The sequence below is a fragment of the Mizuhopecten yessoensis genome, unplaced genomic scaffold (assembly GCF_002113885.1).
Source record: "Mizuhopecten yessoensis strain PY_sf001 unplaced genomic scaffold, ASM211388v2 scaffold8853, whole genome shotgun sequence".
Taxonomy (NCBI): Eukaryota; Metazoa; Mollusca; class Bivalvia; order Pectinida; family Pectinidae; genus Mizuhopecten; species Mizuhopecten yessoensis.
In genome coordinates, this window is record NW_018407755.1 from 663336 (window position 1) to 683692 (window position 20357).

Sequence of the window (20357 nt, forward strand, 5' to 3'; positions counted from 1 at the left end):
TATTACATGTTAATAACTTGATTGGAATTATAACCTTGAGTTGACAGTTTGATACTTTGAAAATTTTGAGCCAGCCCTACCCCCAAGGGCTGTAGGGTGGGGCTCAAGGGAGTCAGTGTGCTAAAATTTCTTCATTTTCCTTGTTTAGAATCAGAGGTGCTAGTTTCAAATCCTTTTTAGTCTGAAATCTGTATGCTTGATATTGAATAAGGTGGTTTTATTGTTTTTTGTCACTTTGAATAATATTTCTGTTCATGTTAAAAATGAAATCAACTCTCTGTATAAATATATCAGGTGACCGTTAAGGCCCATGGGCCTCTTGTTTACTAAATGACCCATTCATTTGAGCTTTAAATGGGTGACTTTCTCATAGTTATTAAAATCTTCTGAAAAAAAAATATGCATTTATTGGGATTAAAAATAATGACCTTCAGGTAATTATTACGAAAATATTGATTTTTCTACACATATCAAAAGTTAAATCTGTAAAGCTGGCTCGATGAATAATTTTTTAAGCATGAGATTAATACAGATAAGTCTGTGTACAGAAATGTCTTGTTTGTTGTACATATTGATTTTAATAGAGTTTAATCAAATTGAATTCTTAAATCATAGAAGAATAATTCAATTTGAAGGCAAAATGAAGCTATGAGATAGATGTACACATCCCTTTAGGCCTGTTGTGCTGGTATTGGGCGGCAGAAGCTTAGTGTACATCTGGTGCACAGTGTATTGATTTCCAGGCTTGCCTACTCCTCAGTATCGCACAGCAAAATATAGTCACCCTTAATGGACATTGACCTATAATTTTTAACCTTTCACTTAGGTGCCACACCAAAAACGTTCTGATTTAAGGTGCCATGCCCAAACTTTCCTTTTTAAGGTACCACACCCCATTCTTTCTTGTTTAGGGGCCACACCCAGCACTTACTTATTTAAGATGCCACACCCAACACATTCTGATTTAAGGTGCCACACCCCGCACTTTCTTAATTAAGGTGCCTCACTCTGCAGTTTTTTTACTTTGAGTGTAAAATCCTTCAATTTGTTTAAAAGGTGCCAAACCCAACCAATTCTTATTCTGGTGCTACATACCATGCTTTCATGCATAAGACTCCACACTCCATGCTTTATTACTTTAGGTTCAACACCCTACAGCTTTCTTAAGGTTCCATATGCTGCACTTTCTGATTTAAGGTGCCACACCCCATATATGCTGGTTCTTAAGATGCTATTTTCCCTGAGTATATCCTACTTACACCAAATTCCACATGCATGACATCACAATGGGACAACAATGACAGGACATCATGAAATTGGCAACATTCCGATGCCATAATGTGGAAATTTTGAGGCATTTTTGAGGTTTCTAAGCTAATACTAGTGATTGGCAATTGAACACTCTTTCATGCGAAGGGGTACAGGAAAGGGAAATTCCTCACTTGATATGTTTTAATTGGTTCATAACCCTTGGCTAGCCTCGGGTTTTACCCAGTTTGAAAACCCCTTTGGGTGAAACTTTATCCTATACCCCAGGGCATAAAGAGTCTTATGATCATACATTGTTTTGCATATGGAAAGGTGCCATTATCAAAACTTTTGATTTAAAGGACTTATACACAAAGCATTTCTTATTTCCGGTGCCTTAACCCTTTCACCCCTAGGTAACTTGGTTAGACTCGACCATACATTCATCTGGATGAATCCATTATGGTCTACAGGGGTATAAGGTTTAACTCACAATGCTGTATTAAAGGGGACCAATATACCATACAACAGATTATTTGCATGGGCTTAAATTTTCAAAATATTTGGGTAAAATTTTTACATACTGCGGGATCTAGACATGTTAGGGAATTTACTTTTGGGAGATGTATCATGATGGCTCAATTTTTAGTCTTTGTTGTCATATATTACTCTGCGGATCATATTTTTGCAATCACGTTAATGACCCGCGAAAAGATCATTCCTGTGGAAATATCCTGCTTACAGTACCACATTCTGATATAAGGTTCTACACCCTTCACTCTCTGATTTCAGTGGCTAATATATATACATATCAGAACTTGATTTAACTCATTCACCCCTCAAGTTACATAATGTACTATTCCAACCTTTAAACTGGAGGAGTGCAAATGTGTCTTCAGGGGTGAATGAGTTAAGGTGTCACACCCCACAGTCCTACTAATCAGAGGTAGCACACCCCAACTTTGTGTGATTTTGTATTGACAATACTTAATATTAAGAATAACGTTACTGCATAGGAACCAGCTGTGTACAGGGAATATACAGTACGTCGATGGTGTCCTTCAGTGGGTGAAGTAGACGATAAAGCACTGTTGATAACAGCTAATGTGGAGAAGTTACATAACCTATTTCACTTATCAGTTTTAAAAGTTCAATGCCCGATAACATACATGGGACATTTCAAGTATAAACAAAAATTGAATTCTTGAACTGCTTAAAATTCAAAAATGTTATCACATTTTCATGTTTTCACAAAGAATATACATTCAATATTTTCAAACCTGCATGTATACATTGAATTGATTATTTATCAAATGAATATCTTGCAATACCAAACTTGAGAAACTATTCAGTCCTTCAGAACAGATAGGTTTTGAAGGTAACACAAAAATCTGCTTCTGGTTTCTGATATATAGATACTTAGATATACAGTGAATCAGTTGTTTGATTCTAGTATCAATTAGGTCGCCATTCAATGCAATGACATAATAAAATATGCTAATTAGTTAGGGTAGCGATGTGTAAAAGGATTTACTGAATATAGAAGGGTCCTGTAGGATTTACTGAATAGACAAGGGTCCTTTATGGACAGAGAAATTATCTAAAGGTGTTCAAGCATTTCAGAATGTTAGAATCCAGTCAATTCAGATTTAAGGGTATATGCTACTTGACTGAGACATGATAAACCTCGTTATCAAAAGAAATCAATTTTAAGAAAATATGTCTGAAGGTTTAAGGGTAATCTGCTACTTGACTGAGACATGATAAACCTTGTTTTCAAAAGAAATCCATTTTAAGAAAATATGTCTGAAGGTTTAAGGGTATATGCTACTTGACTGAGACATGATAAACCTCGTTTTCAAAAGAAATCGATTTTAAGAAAATATGTCCGAAGGTTTAAGGGTATATGCTTTCTTACTTTGACAGTTACACACCTTCCTTCATAAACAGTTTCATTATAAGAAATACGTCAAATTTATTTATTGCATATGACTTGATTGATTGATGACGCTTTTGAATTACATCACTAATACTCATTGGATAATACATTGTACTAATAAACCATTAAGGGAGACCACTCTAGAGTAAACCACAGGTATAGTCTGTAAGTTAATAAACATCATTTAGTGTTCTTTATGTACCTGAAAACGGTGTGACTAAATGTTAGATATTTTGTGGTGGAGGATCTTATATGTATATTCACACGCAAAAGAAACGCAGCCTTCAACATTCGGTAATATTTGTAATATTTCATTCAAAAGTTCCGTTCAAGCAACATAGCTTATTTAAGGTACACATCTATTCTATTGGATCATTCAGATAATTCATCGCTAGCGATAATCACTTTGGCAAGACAACAGTCAGGACTGAAGAAGGGTACGTGGCCAATGGAATTTTTCAACTTCAGTAACGAGTATGATCCCTGTTAGCTTTTGTTGCTGCTCAAGTTCAGAGTGGATAAGACGGTTTATGTGTGCTATAGGGAGGTTCTGCCACTCCTCCAGAAGTGCCGGGAGTAGAGAGGGTAGCTGAGTCTAACTTGGTTGATTTTGGCACATTCGAATGCTTGATCCAACATGTCTCACATGTGCTCTATTGTGGGACATGTTCACATCTCTCAAAATTCCATTGAGAGATTGGGACTGTATGGGGGCCAAGGTAATGTGTCGACATTGTTATGGTGAAGATAGTTTATTGCATGTCTCGCCACATGGCATTGTCTTGTTAAAAGATTTCGTTATGTTGTCGGACAAATGGCACAACAATGTTGGACAAATGGCACGACGACAGGTTGTAGAATAATGTCAATGTACCGTTGAGCTGTCAAATTGCCTTCAATGACGACTAAGGGGTTTTCGCTGCCACTACAGACCCCCCCCTCCCACACACACACACACACACACACCCACACACACACACACACACACACCATAACGTTGCCACCACCAATCTGTTGCTTTTCACCATGCAATTTTCGTTAAAACGTTCACCATGACTGAGGGATAAAGTGTGAATCGTGACTCTTCAGAGAAGAGTACACAGCGCCATCATTGCATAGGAAACAACACCTTTGGACGGTTTCACTGGAGCCATTGGAGTCTCAGACGTCACGTCATTGACGGTTCAGGGTTACTCTATTGCAACGTGATGTGGCTTAATGCCGTAGGAATGGAGACGCCTCAGCACAGTATCTCGGTAGGTTCTAGGATAGAGTGTCCCTGGTTTCTCATTTGCAGTTTTTTGTGCAGTTCTGAACCGGTTGCGGAGTGCTGCAGTTGCTGCAACTGACGAGGCATCGTAACCTTTGGTCTGCCAGTTGGAGGGCGGTTGTCAGTTGTACCAGTTTGTCTAAGCCGGCTGTAAAGACGACATATTGCGCTTTTGTGGACATTCGAAGTACTCTTGCCGCAGCATTTTGGGAGTTTCCAGCCAATAGTAACTGCACAGCCCGGTTGCTTGTATCATTAGTTAGTCTAGGCATTTTGACGTTATCACAAACAAATTTCTTTCACTGGACTTTTCTTAACCGATACCTGAAGAATGATAAATAGGTATGAGACGGTACGCATGCAATGCAGCCACGTGGATCAGTGCACCTGTTAATCGGGCTATGTATTGAAGTCTCGCGGACATGAGGTGGCGTACTGTGACAAAGTTCAATCAACTGTGAATTGATGGTGAATATATATGTATGATGCCATGCTATTCAACATGGCTCACAAAAGTTTATTACTATTATAAAACTATGGACATTTAAGGGGGATTGTGATTCTTTTGTGTATCGGTGTATAAAGCATACTTATCAAGTTTTAGAAAACTCTGTGCACATTAATATTCTGACAACAGTGTCAACTGTGACAACAGTGAAATTGACAACTTATTTGTTTTTATAGACAAATATCCTGTATGAATATTAAAATATTTCATACAGGCAATTGACTTATTACTTAATTGTTCTTAGATTTTCCAATGTATAAATCTATATATAAGTATAAAATCTATGTTTGGTCCATCTCCCTTCAGACACAGAATACATTAATGTAACTCCTCAGACAAAAACAGAAAATGATACATCATGTAATTAAACGATTCAGATTGGCTGACAGTAGTAAAAGAGTAGTACTAAAGAGTATTTAGTACCCCTGTGCACCCATCTGGGCCAGTAAGAGTGATTAATACATAATGAACTGGTTTCCTAATTATTCTAAGCCAAATAAAGCTGAATAACTAAAAAAAAAAAAAGAGGGGGGAGGAGAATTATGACAAATACATAGTAGAAAATGTTTATGAATTAAGAGTTTAAGGATGTCACATAAAACACATTAATTCTATACATTATTTTCTCTACAAGATCTGTAGTGTGAGTTCGAGGTCAGCATAAAGCAGTCTTTCAAATTTAAACAGATCTGTGGACAGTGCTGCTAACATATAGGCCAATGTGTAATTAAATTTTCAAAAATAATCTCCAATAGCTGTGAGCTATATGATAAATAGGAGTTATGTCCCCTGCGGTGTGGTGGGAGGGTTACATAAAACCCAAGCATGGACAGATCTAGGTCAGCGTAGTTATATTTTTACCACCGTGTTTAGTCTGGAGAGACCATTATACACAAGCACTAGACAGGAACTGTTTAATTTGCTATTGATTCAGATGACTGATCAAACACACGGCAGTACAGCACATCAAAAATGCAATACGTATTGATCTGGGACTACTATAGGAATGTTGAATACCCTGCAAAGTTTTTCTAACAAGATAAAGGGGAGGGGAAATCCATTTTTTCACTGCCTTAATACAGCCATTGTTAAAATAGCATGGGACTATAGCCATTATGATAAATGTTTAGGTAGATACACAGGTTTTCCAAACGTCTGGCTTTTCAAATAGACATGTGAATCGATACCTTGGGTAGCCGTGCACCTGTGTAAACCGTGTAGGGCTATATGGCTGACTGTTTTGTAACAATTCAGTCAATATCTTATGTACTGTTATAAATTGTGTATATTAATTGTCAATCTGATCCAGTGCAAATTAAAAAAAAAATGTGTTTGTTCATCACAATATAACAAATTAGCATAACTGAAATATATTAGTGTTTTTGTATTCTTACATAAGACTTAAAAATATTGATTAATATTTTTTTTCTTTTTAACGAGTTCATGTCATACCTAATATTAATGAGAAAAAACCTTGTATTTATATCTCCATAGCTTTACAAAGGACCACTATCTTCTGAGTTATAATTTATTTGTGTTTGTCTTATTATTTTTAATGTAGACATGATTTGGCTAAAAACAACCAAAAATTGTTAAAGAATTTCACATAAACTCTTTTTCCCTCTTGTCAGTGTTTATTAAGAGCTGTTTTTCTTTGTCAGTGGTTGTAGAGATACACTGTTTTTCCTGTGGAGGTGGTAGTTGAGAGAGACTGATTGTCTTGTGTCAGTGATATTAGAGACACTGTTTGTCCTGTCTCAGTGGTTGTAGAGAGAGACACTGTTTGTCATGTGTCAGTGGTTTTAGTGAGAGACACTGTTTGTCCTGTGTCAGTGGTTTTAGTGAGAGACACTGTTTGTCATGTGTCAGTGGTTGTAGAGAGAGATATTGTTTGTCCTGTGTCAGGGGTATTAGAGAGACACTGTTTGTCATGTGGCAGTGGTTGTAGAGAGAGACATTGTTTGTCCTGTGTCTGTGGTTTTAGTGAGAGACATTGTTTGCCCTGTTTCAGTGGTATTAGAGAGACACTGTTTGTCATGTGGCAGTGGTTGTAGAGAGAGACATTGTTTGTCCTTTGTCAGTGGTTGTAGAGAGAGACATTGTTCAGTGGTATTAGAGTGACACTGTTTGTCCTGTGTCAGTGGTTTTAGTGAGAGACACTGTTTGTCCTGTGTCAGTGGTTGTAGAGAGAGACATTGTTTGTCCTGTGTCAGTGGTTTTAGTGAGAGACATTGTTTGCCCCGTTTCAGTGGTATTAAAGAGACACTGTTTGTCCTTTGTCAGTGGTTGTAGAGAGAGACATTGTTTGTCCTTTGTCAGTGGTTGTAGAGAGAGACATTGTTTGTCCTGTGTCAGTGGTTGTAGAGAGAGACATTGTTTGTCCTGTGTCAGTGGTTGTAGAGAGAGACAAAATGTTTGTCCTGTGTCAGTGGTTGTAATGAGAGACATTGTTTGTCCTGTGTCAGTGGTATTAGAGAGACATTGTTTGTCCTGTGTCAGTGGTTTTAGTGAGAGACATTGTTTGTCCTGTTTCAGTGGTATTAGAAAGACATTGTTTGTCCTTTGTCAGTGGTTGTAGAGAGAGACATTGTTTGTCCTTTGTCAGTGGTTGTAGCAAGAGACATTGTTTGTCCTGTGTCAGTGGTATTAGAGAGAAATTGTCTGTCCTGTCTCAGTGGTTGAAGAGAGGGACACTGTTTGCCTTAAGTCAGTGGTTGTAGAATGAAACACTGTTAGTCCTGACGCAGTGGTATTTCAGAGACACTGTTTGTCCTGTCAGTGGTTGTAGAGAGAGACATTGTTTGCCCTGTGTCAGTGGTTGTAGAGGGAGACACACTGTTTGTCCTGTGTCAGTGGTTTTAGTGAGAGACATTGTTTGTCCTGTGTCAGTGGTATTATAGAGACATTGTTTGTCCTGTCTCAGTGGTTGAAGAGAGACACTGTTTGCCTTAGGTCAGTGGTTGTAGAATGAAACACTGTTAGTCCTGTCTCAGTGGTATTTCAGAGACACTGTTTGTCCTGTGTCAGTGGTTGTAATGAGAGACATTGTTTGTCCTGTGTCAGTGTTATTAGAGAGACATTGTTTGTCCTGTGTCGGTGGTTTTAGTGAGAGACATTGTTTGTCCTGTGTCAGTGGTTGTAGAGAGACACTGTTTGTCCTGTGTCAGTGGTTGGAGAGAGAGACACACTTTTGTCCTGTGTCAGTGGTTGTAGGGAGAGACATTGTTTGTCCTGTGTCAGTGGTATTAGAGAGACATTGTCTGTCCTGTCTCAGTGGTTGAAGAGAGTGACACTGTTTGCCTTAAGTCAGTGGTTGTAGAATGAAACACTGTTAGTCCTGTCTCAGTGGTATTTCATAGACACTGTTTGTCCTGTGTCAGTGGTTGGAGAGAGAGACACACTTTTGTCCTGTGTCAGTGGTTGTAGGGAGAGACATTGTTTGTCCTGTGTCAGTGGTTGTAGAGAGAGACATTGTTTGCCCTGTGTCAGTGGTTGTAGAGGGAGACACACTGTTTGTCCTGTGTCAGTGGTTGTAGAGAGAGACATTGTTTGTCCTGTGTCAGTGGTTGTAGAGAGAGATATTGTTTGTCTTGTGTCAGTGTTTGTAGTGAGAGACATTGTTTGTCCTGTGTCAGTGGTTGTAGAGAGAGACATTTTTTGTCCTGTGTCAGTGATTGTAGAGAGACACTGTGTGTCCTGTGTCAGTGGTGGTAGAGAGAGACATTGTGTGTCCTGTGTCAGTGGTCGTAGAGAGAGACATTGTGTGTCCTGTGTCAGTGGTCGTAGAGAGAGACATTGTTTTTCCTGGGTCAGTGGTTGTAGAGAGACACTTGTCAGTGGTTGTAGAGGGAGACACACTGTTTGTCCTGTGCCAATGGTTGTAGAGATACTCTGTTTGTCGTGTGTCAGTGGTTGTAGAGAGAGACATTGTTTGTCCTGTGTCAGTGTTTGTAGAGAGACACTGTTTGTCCTGTGTCAGTGGTTGTAGAGAGACACTGTTTGTCCTGTGTCAATGGTTGTAGAGATACACTGTTTGTCCTGTGTCAGTGGTTGTAGAGAGAGACATTGTTCATCCTTTGTCATTGGTTTTACAGAGACACTGTCTTGAGTAAATGGTTGTATAGAGAGACATTTGTCCATGTCAGTGGTTATAATGAACAACAATTTTTTTGTTTCAGTGGTTGTGGAAAGAGACACTTTGTAGTCGTTTATTGATTGTAGGGAGTGACACTTATTTAATGTCTTCAGTTACTAGTTGCATGGTTTTTAGCTCACCTTGTCCAAAGGACCATGGTGAACTTGTGCCATACCGCAGCGTCCTTCGTCTGTCCGTCCGTCAGCTTTTCCTTTAAAATGCTACTAGTCCTGAACAGCCAGGTAGATTTTATCCTAACTTAGTCTGGGTATCCTTATGCCAAGGGGACTCAATATTGTATAAATGGTGGGCCTAGCCCCCCTGGGGGCTGAGGGGTGGGGCCCAAAAGGGGAAATATAGCAAATTCTTTAAAATCCTTCTTCTTCTGTTGGAATGAAAGGATTTGTTCCATATTTGGTCAGAAGCCCTTTGTGGAAGGGGAACAAATATTGTATAAATGGTGGGTCTGGCCCCCTTGGGGACTGAGGAGCAGGGTCCCATAGAGGAAATATAGCAAATTCTTTAAAATCCTTCTTCTTCTGTAGGAATGAAAGGATTTGTTCCATTTTTGATCTGAAGCATCCTTGGATAAAAGGGAACCAATATTTTGTATAAACCGTGGGTCTGGCCCCCTAGGGGCCTGAGGGACCAGGCCAAATAGAGGAAAACGAGGTAAAACCTTTAAAATCCTTCTTCTACCGTAGGGATTAAGGGATTTAATCTTAATTTACTCTGGAGCATCCTTGGGCCAAGGGGACTCAATTTTGTATAAGCATTGGGTGCATGTGGTCTCCAAGGGGGCAGAAGGGCGGGCCCAATAGGGGAAATAGAAGTTAACCTTTAAAATCCTTCTTCTGTAGGAATGAAAGAATTTGGTACATATTTAGTCTGAGCATTCTTTGGTGAAGGGGTACCAATTTTGTATAAACAGTGGGTCTGGCCCCCAGGGGGCTGAGAGGCGGGGCTCAATAGGGAAAACAAAGCAAAATGTTCTTTAAAATCCTTCTTCTTCTGTAGGAATGGAAGGATTTGGTCCATATTTAGTCTGAAGAATCCTTTGGGGAAGGGAAACCAATTTTGTATTAACTGTGGGTCTGGCCCCATAGGGACCTGAGTGACGGGGACCAATAGGGGAAATAGAGGTAAAACCTTTATAATCCTTCTTCTACCATAGGGATGAAGGGATTTTATCCTAATTTAGTCTGGAGTATCCTTGGGCAAAAGGGACTCAATTTCGTATTAACAGCCAGGGGGCAGAAGGGAGGGGCCAAATAGGGGAAACATAGCAAGTTCTTCAAAATCCTTCTTCCTCTGTAGGAATGACAGGATTTTGTCCAAATTTAGTATGAAGCATTCTTTGGTGAAGGGGAACCAATTGTGTATAAACGGTGTGTCTAACCCCGTCTGGGGAGAGGGCTGGGGCCCAATAGGGGAAATAGGGGTAAAACCTTTAAAATCCTTCTTCTACCATAGGGATAAAGGAATTTTATCCTAATTTAGTCTGGAGCATCCTTGGGCCAAGGGGACTCAATTTTGTATAAGCAGTGTGGGTGTGGTCTCCAAGGGGGCAGAAGGGCGGGGCCCAATAGGGGAAATAGAAGTTAACCTTTAAAATCCTTCTTCTACCATAGGGATGAAAGGATTAAATCTTCACAATTTCGTCTGGAGGATCGATGGGGGGAAACATAGCAAATTCTTCAAATACTTTCTTCTGTACGAATGACAGAATTTTGTCCAAATTTGGTATGAAACATCCTTGGGTGAAGGCCTAGGGGAACCAATTTTGTATAAACGGTGTGTCTAACCCCCCTGGAGGCAGAGAAGCGGGGGCCAATAGGGGAAATAGAGGTAAAACCTTTAAAATCCTTCTTCGACCATCGGGATTAAGGGATTTTATCCTTATTTAGTCTGGAGCATCCTTGGGCCAAGGGACTAAATTTTGTATAAACGGTGGGTATGACCCCCCTACCCCCCTAGGGGCATAGGGGTGGGGCTCTGTTTGAACTTTGTTCATCTCTACATCTCAAGTACTGGATGGATCTTTCTGAAATTTCATATGGACTTACAGCACCTACCATGAAGTGCTATGTCTTTACTTCATACCAATTATTTTAAACCTCTTGTTATTCTGTGTTTGTAGTTGTAGAGGGGACAGTTTTTTGCTGTCTTAGGTTAAGTAGTTACAGGGTTGTTTTTGTGTTGGTGTTTTTTTAGGGGGTATTTTTATCTTTTTTTATTCAGTGGTTCTGGGATATTTTTGTAAGTGGTTGCCTAAAAGACAGCATTCAGTTGTCTGTGTTTTTGGAGCAGATGCATACACAGCATGCTTTGACACAGGAGTTTTAATTGGTATTAGGGCTGCAAGGATTGCAAAAAAGTGGGCCACATTGAAGCATCAAGAGGCTGCTAGATCAATAAAAACGGAACAAATGTCAAAGTAGGGGATTTTTTTCGTTTTCTTTTTCTTATTGTTTGCAGGTTGGTGTATCCATCCAATCAGGAAGCATTATATTCGAGTTCAATGACTCATCCTCAATTTTCCTTCAGGAAAAGCAGAAAACAACTAGCTGCTTTATTTTTCATTGTAAATTTTTATCTTTTTTTTTATCAAGATCTCGTAGTATATTTGCGATCACTGCCACCAAAGCTGTGTGTATGTGTTTGTGAGGACTATTGATTTGTACGAGACTGTTTAGCAAATAAATTTAAACTGAATGTTACAATTTCTAGTTGAGTACCCTTCCTGAAATGTTGGTTAACTGCAGCGAGAATCAATGGGAAGGCAAGGCTGGCTACAAGACGGTGCCATTCATATTTACAATGCATACCCATGTGGTGTAGAGCTCAGGCCCTCACTGAAATCAAGTTGACAGTTTAATTTTAATTTAAGATCGTATTGTTTTTTCCCCGAATTTCACTTTGATATTGAATCATTCCATAGAAAGTTCTCCCCATTCTTTAGATTTTTTTCTGTGTTCCAATAATAGAATGAATTTAGAGCTTGCATTGAAAAGATATGTAACAAAGAGCGTACTTGATGAATTTAGCTACAGATATAGGGGCTTGTACAATTGATTAATCTTGTGAATCTAGATTTCTTTAAAATTTATAAAACTAATGTACTACAAGCTGATACTATGCATGTGCCTTCATGCTGCTTTCTTCAGTGACATCAGTCTGCTATTGTGTTGATGAGTTTCTTCCCCTCTGATGCATTTAACTATTAATACACCTTGGTAGATTATATTATAATTCATAATTCATAAACTTTTTTTCTTTAAATATTTTCTTCCAGAAACTTAAAAGAACAATATTCATGATATTTGGCCAGTAGGTATCTGGGATGGAGTGCTATTTAGTTTCCTCATACAAATGACCTTGACCTACTTGCGAGGTTACAGGGGTCAAAAATGCTAAAAATTTAGAGCAGCATTTTTTTTAAGAATGAACCAGGTCTTTAGTAAGGATACTTGAGTGAGATATTAAAACCAGCAATGCAAATCGTTTTCTCATATTTATTGTATATAGGTCAAAGGTCAGATTTGAGCACTGCTAAGGGTCAAAGGTTATGTTAATTGGCTATACTCAGTAAAAAAAAATAGAATATTTTTCTTTAGGTTCAGTAGGGTCATGGTTCCTGATATTTATTCAGTAGATACCTGATATAGATTGCTAAAAAAAGTCCTCATATATATGACCTTGACCTATTTCCAAGGTTACAAGATTCAGGTATATTAAAACCTTCAAGCAATATTTTCTCAAGAACAAGAAGGCCTTCGACTTTGGTCTATAGGTATGATATGAATACCAACCGTGCAATTATTTTTCTAATAAACTGTGTTCAGGGTAAAGGTCAAATTTGAGCGCTGGCTAGGGTCAAAGGTTAACATTGGCTTTAATGGGTAAAAAGCTGTAAGAATCTTCTTTAGCTCGATAGGCCAGAAGTCCAGATATTTTGTCTATATGTACCTGACTAAGAATACTATATAGTGGATTTTTACCATAGTCCATATGTCATAACTTGGAAATTGTTGAGATTCTCAGTTTCGAACCATATTACCTTGCTTGGCGTGAAGAAAACATCGCAAGTATGCTACTAGGAACATCCCCCATATCTTGCCCTGCCCCTGAGGAGTTAGCTTCATACAAATTACATGGAATATCATACAGATCTCAATCAGAGTTATGAAGCAATCCTTGGGATAAGAGAATCAGAGATCAAATGGTGAAATATTTGTAAGACTACTTTTAACGAGAATATTTTTGCCATGATTGCTTAAATATCCAAGCGAGTGAAAAAGGTTGTCTGGGCCTCTTGTTTATACCATTAAGTACTATATGATACATTTAAGTACTGACTGAAGGGTTGCTTTTTTTGTTTTCTTCAAGATGGATTATTTGAAATGATTTCAAATCATAAACTACACATTTAGAAAATGTCTGTATATCCATGAATTGATGCCATTTTTATCATTTGAAATTTTCAAATTTCTGCAAGAAAAATTTCTCTGCAGTACAGCAAAATAAAAATTGAATACAACTTGAAGTATTTTTACAGTTCACCAATCTAAAGATGAAAAGGAAGATATGTTGAAAGATGTTCTGCATAAACTTAGACAGTACATATCAGGGTGATGCCTTGAAGTGGGATGTGAAGCCTTCTTAATCTATGTCAGTACCAGATGGATTACCGGAAAAAATCACAGGGTGTTGTAATTGATAGTTCTACAAATTTTATGCGACATTGAATTAATTAGTAAAGGTGACAGGTCTTGAAAATTGCTCTTTCCAGTAGGAAAGAATCCCCATAGTGATGCATAACTTAGTTTCTGGTCACTCCAGTAGATTTATACATGGTTATATAAGAACGATAATGATTCTTTCATCTTTACTCGGAGTTCGTCCAGCAGTCTGCTACACAAACCTGGTTTCAGATGGGTTTTATTTTTTTACAGAAAATCTAAAAACAGAAATAGTGCAAAAACATTTCTCACACCAAATTTATTTTTAACTGGAGCATGCTTTCATCTGAACACTTCTAATTTCTAGAAAAGAAATAATTCTTATTCTGTGTTCTCCCTGAAGAATTCGTCACAATGGTGGATGATGTTAAACAGCACAAAAACGTCACTGTTTTCTCCGTATTTATTAGATAAAGGCAGCACCATTTGTAAAATAAAAATGCAGCATTATTCCCTCTAGATACACTTTCAGAGATTTATGACTGCCTTGGGTTTCTCCCTTATTGCCTTAAAGGTGTACTTTAACAAATCTGAAGTGCAAGCAACAGATAAGGTACCTAATAATGGGGACATTTTTCTTTGAAACTCTTGCGTGTTTTTTTGCCCCCGATATCTTGTATGCGGTGTAACATTTCGCTATCTTGAGTAAGTTTTCACACCTCATCCTGAATATCTAGGTTAAAGGTCACAAGATTTTTCAATCGAGTGCAATGTTCGTGTCTCACAACTGATATCTTTTAAAGGCAACGAGATTTCATCGAACAAAATGTTAATGTCTCTCCCAGAATATCTGTTTATGGTATAAGATATTTCTGTTCAAGTGAAATTTTCATGTCTCTTGCCTTTATTTTGTAAAGGATGTAAGACTTTAATTTGCTATTTGAGTAAATTTTTAGCTCACCTGGCTACCAAGTTTGTTCAAATGAATGACCTTCAATTATATTCAAGGTCACAGGGGTCAATTGTCTTAAAAAACGTTTAAACAACTTCCTCTGAATAACCAAAATGCCCAGGGTGATGATATTTGGCCAGTAGCATGCTGAGATAAAGGGCTACAAAGTTGTTCAAATGAATGACCTTCACCCATATTCAAGGTCACAGGGGTCAAATATGTTAAAAACTTTAAACAACTTCTTCTCAATAACCAAAATACCCTGGATGATGATATTTGGCCAGTAGCATGCTGAGATGAAGGGCTACAAAGTTTGTTCAAATCAATGACCTTCAATTATATTCAAGGTCACAGTGGTCAAATATGTTAAAAACTTTAAACAACTTCTTCTCAATAACCAAAATGCCCAGGGTAATGATATTTGGCCAGTAGCATGCTGATATAAAGGGCTACAAAGTTTGTTCAAATAAATGACCTTCACCCATATTCAAGGTCACAGGCGTAAAAAAATATGTTAAAAACTTAAGGGCTATCAAGTTTGTTTAAATGTATGACCTTGAATCATATTCAAGGTGACAAGGAGCAAATATGTTAAAAACATTAAACAACTTCTTCTGAGTAACCAAAATGCCCAGGGTGATGATATTTAGTCAGTAGCATACTAGGATCAAGGGCAACCAAGCTTGTTTAAATGTATCACCTTGAATCATATTCAAGGTCACAAGGAGCAAATATGTTCAAAATATTTAAATAACTTGTTCTGAATAACCAAAAGGCTCAGGATGTTGATATTTAGTCAGTAGTATGCTGGGATTAAGGACTACTATGTTTGTTAAAGTGAATGACTTTGACTTATATTCAAGGTCACAGGGGTCAAATTTGTTTAAAATCTTTAAACGACCTCTTCTGTATAACCATGGGTCCCAGGATGTTGATGCTTTGCAAGTTGCATCCTGAGATGAAAGGCTATAAAATTTGTTGAACATAATGACTTTGTTCGACTTTCAATCACAGGGGTGAAATGTTTAAAAAAAAAATATCAGGGTCTTTTGAATGAATTTTAATCATAAATACTGATATTTTGCCTTTAGCTTTATTTTAGATCACTTTTAAGGTTACAAGTGTGAGATTTATACCAGGTGAGCGATGCAGGCCCATTGGGCCTCTTGTTCATATTTAACATCAGATTTCTTGTGTAGGGTACAAGATTTTACTACCCAAATGAAATGTTCATGTCTTAGGCTGTTATAAACTTGTGTGGGATATGATTTTGCAATTTTGAGGGAAGTTTTTGTTTTTTCCCCTGAATATGTAGTATGCAGTAAAAGGTGTTGCTATGGAAGTGACATTTTCATGTCTCATACTGTTATCTTGTGCAATCTGAGTGAAGTTTTCTTGTTTGTTCCAGAATATGTGTTATGGAGTGAAAGATCTTGCTATGGAAATGAAATGTTCATGTCTCACACCAGACATCATATTGAGGGTATATGACTTTGCTACCTCAGGCTGATATCTTGTTTAATTTAAAACGGTTTGGTATTTGAATGAAATTTTCATGTCTCTTCCTGAAAACCTCGTTTCGGGTATATTGTTTGGCTATTTGAAAGACATTTTCATATCTCTTCCTGAAATTTGAGATTTGCTTTGTTTATGAAATGAAATGTCTCATTCCATTATCTTGAATGGGGTAAAAAAAATATCAGTGAAATTTTCATGTCTCACCTTGTATAACTCATATTATAGGTATAAGATTTTGCTGAGTGAAGTTTTCATGTTTCATACATTTTTAGCTCACCTGGCTCGAAGGGCCAAGTAAGCTTATGGCCTGGTGCGTCGTCCGTCGTCTGTTCGTCCGTCGTCAACATTTTACTTTAAACAACTTCTTCTCAGTAACCAATAGGCCTAGGTTGATGATATTTGGCCAGACGCATGCTGGGATGAAGGGCTACCAAGTTTGTTCAAATAAATGACCTTGACTTATATTCAAGGTCAGAGGGGTCAAATATGTTTAAAACCTTTCAACAACTTCTTCTGAATAACCGATAGGCCTAGGGTGATTATATTTGGCCAGAAGCATGCTGGGATGAAGGGCTACCAAGTTTGGTCCAATAAATGACCTTTATCCATTTTCAAGGTCACAGGGGTCAAATATGTTAAATTCTTTAATCAACTTCTTCTGCATAATCAAGAGGCATAGCGTGATGATATTTGGCGAGTAACATGCTGGATGAAGGGCTACGAAGTTTGTTCAAATAAATGACCTTGATTTATATTCAAGGTCACATGGGTCAAATATGTTTAAAACCTTCCAAAACTTCTTCTGAATAACCAAGAGGCCTAGGGTGATGATATTTGGCCTGTAACATGCTGGGATGAAGGATTACAAAGTTTGTTTAAATAAATGACCTTGATTTTATATTCAAGGTCACAGGGGTCAAATATGATTAAAACATTTAAACAACTTCTTCTGAATAACCAATAGGCCTTGGGTGCATAAACTTGGCCAGTAACATGCTGGGATGAAGGGCTACCAAGTTTGTTCAAATAAATGACCTTGACTTATATTCAAGGTCACAGGGGTCAAATATGTTTAAAACATTTAAACAACTTCCTCTGAATAACCAATAGGCATTGGGTGCATAATTTTGGCCAATAACATGCTGGGATGAAGGGCTACCAAGTTTGTTCAAATAAATGACCTTGACTTATATTCAAGGTCACAGGGGTCAAATATGTTTAAAACCTTTTAAACAACTGCTTCTAAATAATCAAGAGGCTTAGGGTGATGATATTTGGCCAGTAGCATGCTGGGATGAAGGGCTACCAAGTTTGTTCAAATGAATGACCTTGACCAATTTTCAAGGTCACAGGTGTCAAATGTCTTAAAATCTTCAAACAACTTCCTCTCAATAACCAAAAGGCCCAGGGTACTGATATTTGGCCGGTAGCAATCAGGGCTACCCAATTTGTTCAAATGAATGACCTTGACGCACATTCAACCTAATGTCATTGTTTGACATTCAGGGTCACACTGATATTTTGCCTGTAGCTGTATTTTAGTCCACTTTTAAGATTACAAGTGTGAGATTAATACCAGGTGAGCGATGCAGGCCCATTGGGCCTCTTGTTGTTAGCTGATAGATTAATATTACATGACAAGAAATACCTTTGTGCCATTAGGTGCCTTTACCTGATGATATGTGCATTAGCAAATTATAATTTCAGCATCTTGTATCGTCAAACCTGAGTGATGTCAAATGGGCCTATATACTCACTGACTCATGTCTGGGAAAATTTGAATGAACAGTTTCAGGCAAATGACTTCAGTAGACATTTATTTGGAGACTGGAGATAGTCTGTTCCCGATAAAACTTTTTTGAATCAGGAACTTAATTTCCAGATTAACTTTGAATATCTTATCTGAAGAGACTGAAAGGATCATTGCATTGTCCATATTGCGTTCAATGTCTATCACAGCAAGAAAGGGGGAGGGACCTACATTTGGTCTAATATGGTACTGATGTTTGTTAGTCAGAAGTTCTTTGTTAGTTGATAAATGCTAATTGGTGGAAAATAACTTCTTTTCCACATTTGAATTGCAAGAATGAAGAAAGACTCAATGTGTTCCCAACAACATAAATCTTGAAAAAAAAACAACATTCAAAATAGATCTAATCAAATTGTACACACTTGAGACACAATGCCGACTTGAAAGTCACTCATCCATGTCGGTAATGTGCAGTTCCCTTAATAGGTGTACGTGTCACACTTGGGTGATACACTTGAGCGACAGCACTTAACACACACTTAAAGCATCATATTGCACATCCACTTTGTGTAGAATTTTGGTAGAAGATGTTGACCGTAGTAGAACCTGGTTGGCATCCAAGTCTGATCTTGTCCTGGCCCTAAAGGTCCACAAAGCCACTGAAGCTAGACACCACCTTCTCCAACAAAATGTTTGACAGGAGCTATCAATGTAAGCGGTTTTATATTTATACTTTCATATGTTAAACGTTATTAGCACTTAAAGATCTAATGATATGCGCAGAGGTAAAAATAAATGAAGGAAGCATTTCATTCTTCAAGTTTAGAATTCTGTTGTATTACCTCTATGTTTTACTACGCTCTGTAAATCTGTAATATCCTCTGTCAAAAATCCTAGAATAATTCCTGAAATGTTCAAGAACAATTCATATGAATGTTTTCGAACATAACATAGAACAAAAGGTTCATGAACACGGAGGTTCAAGGAGTTTCATGGGACTCGTTCTTCAAGAACAGCTTAAACTTGTTAGTCTAGAAGAGCCTGTTCATGAACTGTTTACATATGATGTAGAAGTTCATGTTCCCTTGCTCAAAGAATAGTCAAAACTCATGAGCCTAAGACAGGTTATGGACAAATTTATCTAGAACTTAAACTATACATAAAGTTTCTCTTGTGAAGAACCATAAACTGATGCTGTCAAGAAAAGTTCATGTATTAGGTACTTTTTATACGACTGTCTTTGGCGGAAGTATTATGGTATGGCGTTGTCCGTCCGTCCGTCCGGCGTACACTTTGTTTGTCCGGCAATTTCCTCCTACATTTTTTGCCCGATCTATTTGAAACTTGGTATACATTATAATCATGATATGAAGTTGTGTCTCCCTCAATAGAATTTTGATTCGACAATTTTTCCAAAAGTTATTCCCCTTTGTTCATTTCAGTATTTGAATTTTGTCCGGAAATCTCCTCCTACATTTTTTGACCGATCTCTTTGAAACTTGGTATACTTCATAATCATGATCTGAAGTTGTGTCTCCCTCAAAAGAATTTTGATTTGACAATTTTTGCAAAATTTATTGCCCTTTGTTCATTTCAGTATTTGATTTTTTGTCTGAAGATTTTCTCCTACATATTTTATAGCATATCAGCTAACCACTCTTAGAATGATGCAGATCTTATTTCAATGTAAGAAAGTATATAACACTATATGGCATTCGACGGGTGTATTTTGTTCTGCCCCGCGGTACTCTTGTTAACTGTTTATGACCTATTATTCACTCTAGAAATGTTCAAAAGCTTATTAGTCTATAGTAGTTTATGAACTCTTTGCTATAGAAATATTCATCAACTCTATAATTGAATTATGTTAATAAACTTATTGCTCTTTTAATGTTAATTTGTTTTTCAAGAACCATTTATGACCTTGATGCCATAGAACAATTCGGAAACTCTTTGTTCTATAGTTTTATAGTAATTTATGAATGCATTTCTCAATAACAGTCCATGAACTTTTGCTCTCAGTGACCTTTAATTAATTCATTGTGTATGGGTCATTGGTGAAAACATTTCTCAGTAACAGTTTATGAACTTAATTGCTCTGAGGTACCTTGAATGAATTTGTTGCTCATGAATCATCTAAGAATGCACTATCTTCTCTATAACAGTTCATGTACTTACTACTGTTAGGGACCTTCAATGAATTCATTGCTCATGAACCATCCAGAACCTCATTGCCAAAGAGACACAATGCATTTCTCATTGCTTTAGAACCTTGAACCCATGACTCTAGGATGATTTATAATTTTATTTCTCTATAATAATTATTATAAGAGGTAATGAACTGATTGCTTTACA

General features: G+C 37.5%; 1 protein-coding gene across 9 annotated transcripts in view; it reads left to right on the forward strand.

Annotated features, from left to right (window-relative positions):
* LOC110456814 (zinc finger protein 362-like) overlaps positions 1-20357 on the forward strand; it is a 271358-nt gene that overhangs the window by 154472 nt on the left and 96529 nt on the right. The window contains exon 1 of one of the 9 annotated variants that reach the window (XM_021507789.1): positions 18578-18713. The exons of the other annotated variants lie outside the window; for them this stretch is intronic. Coding sequence (XP_021363464.1) covers positions 18692-18713 — 22 coding nt within the window. The 5' untranslated portion in view covers positions 18578-18691. Of the gene's footprint in view, positions 1-18577; positions 18714-20357 lie in introns of those variants that run through there. 9 annotated transcript variants of the gene reach the window in all.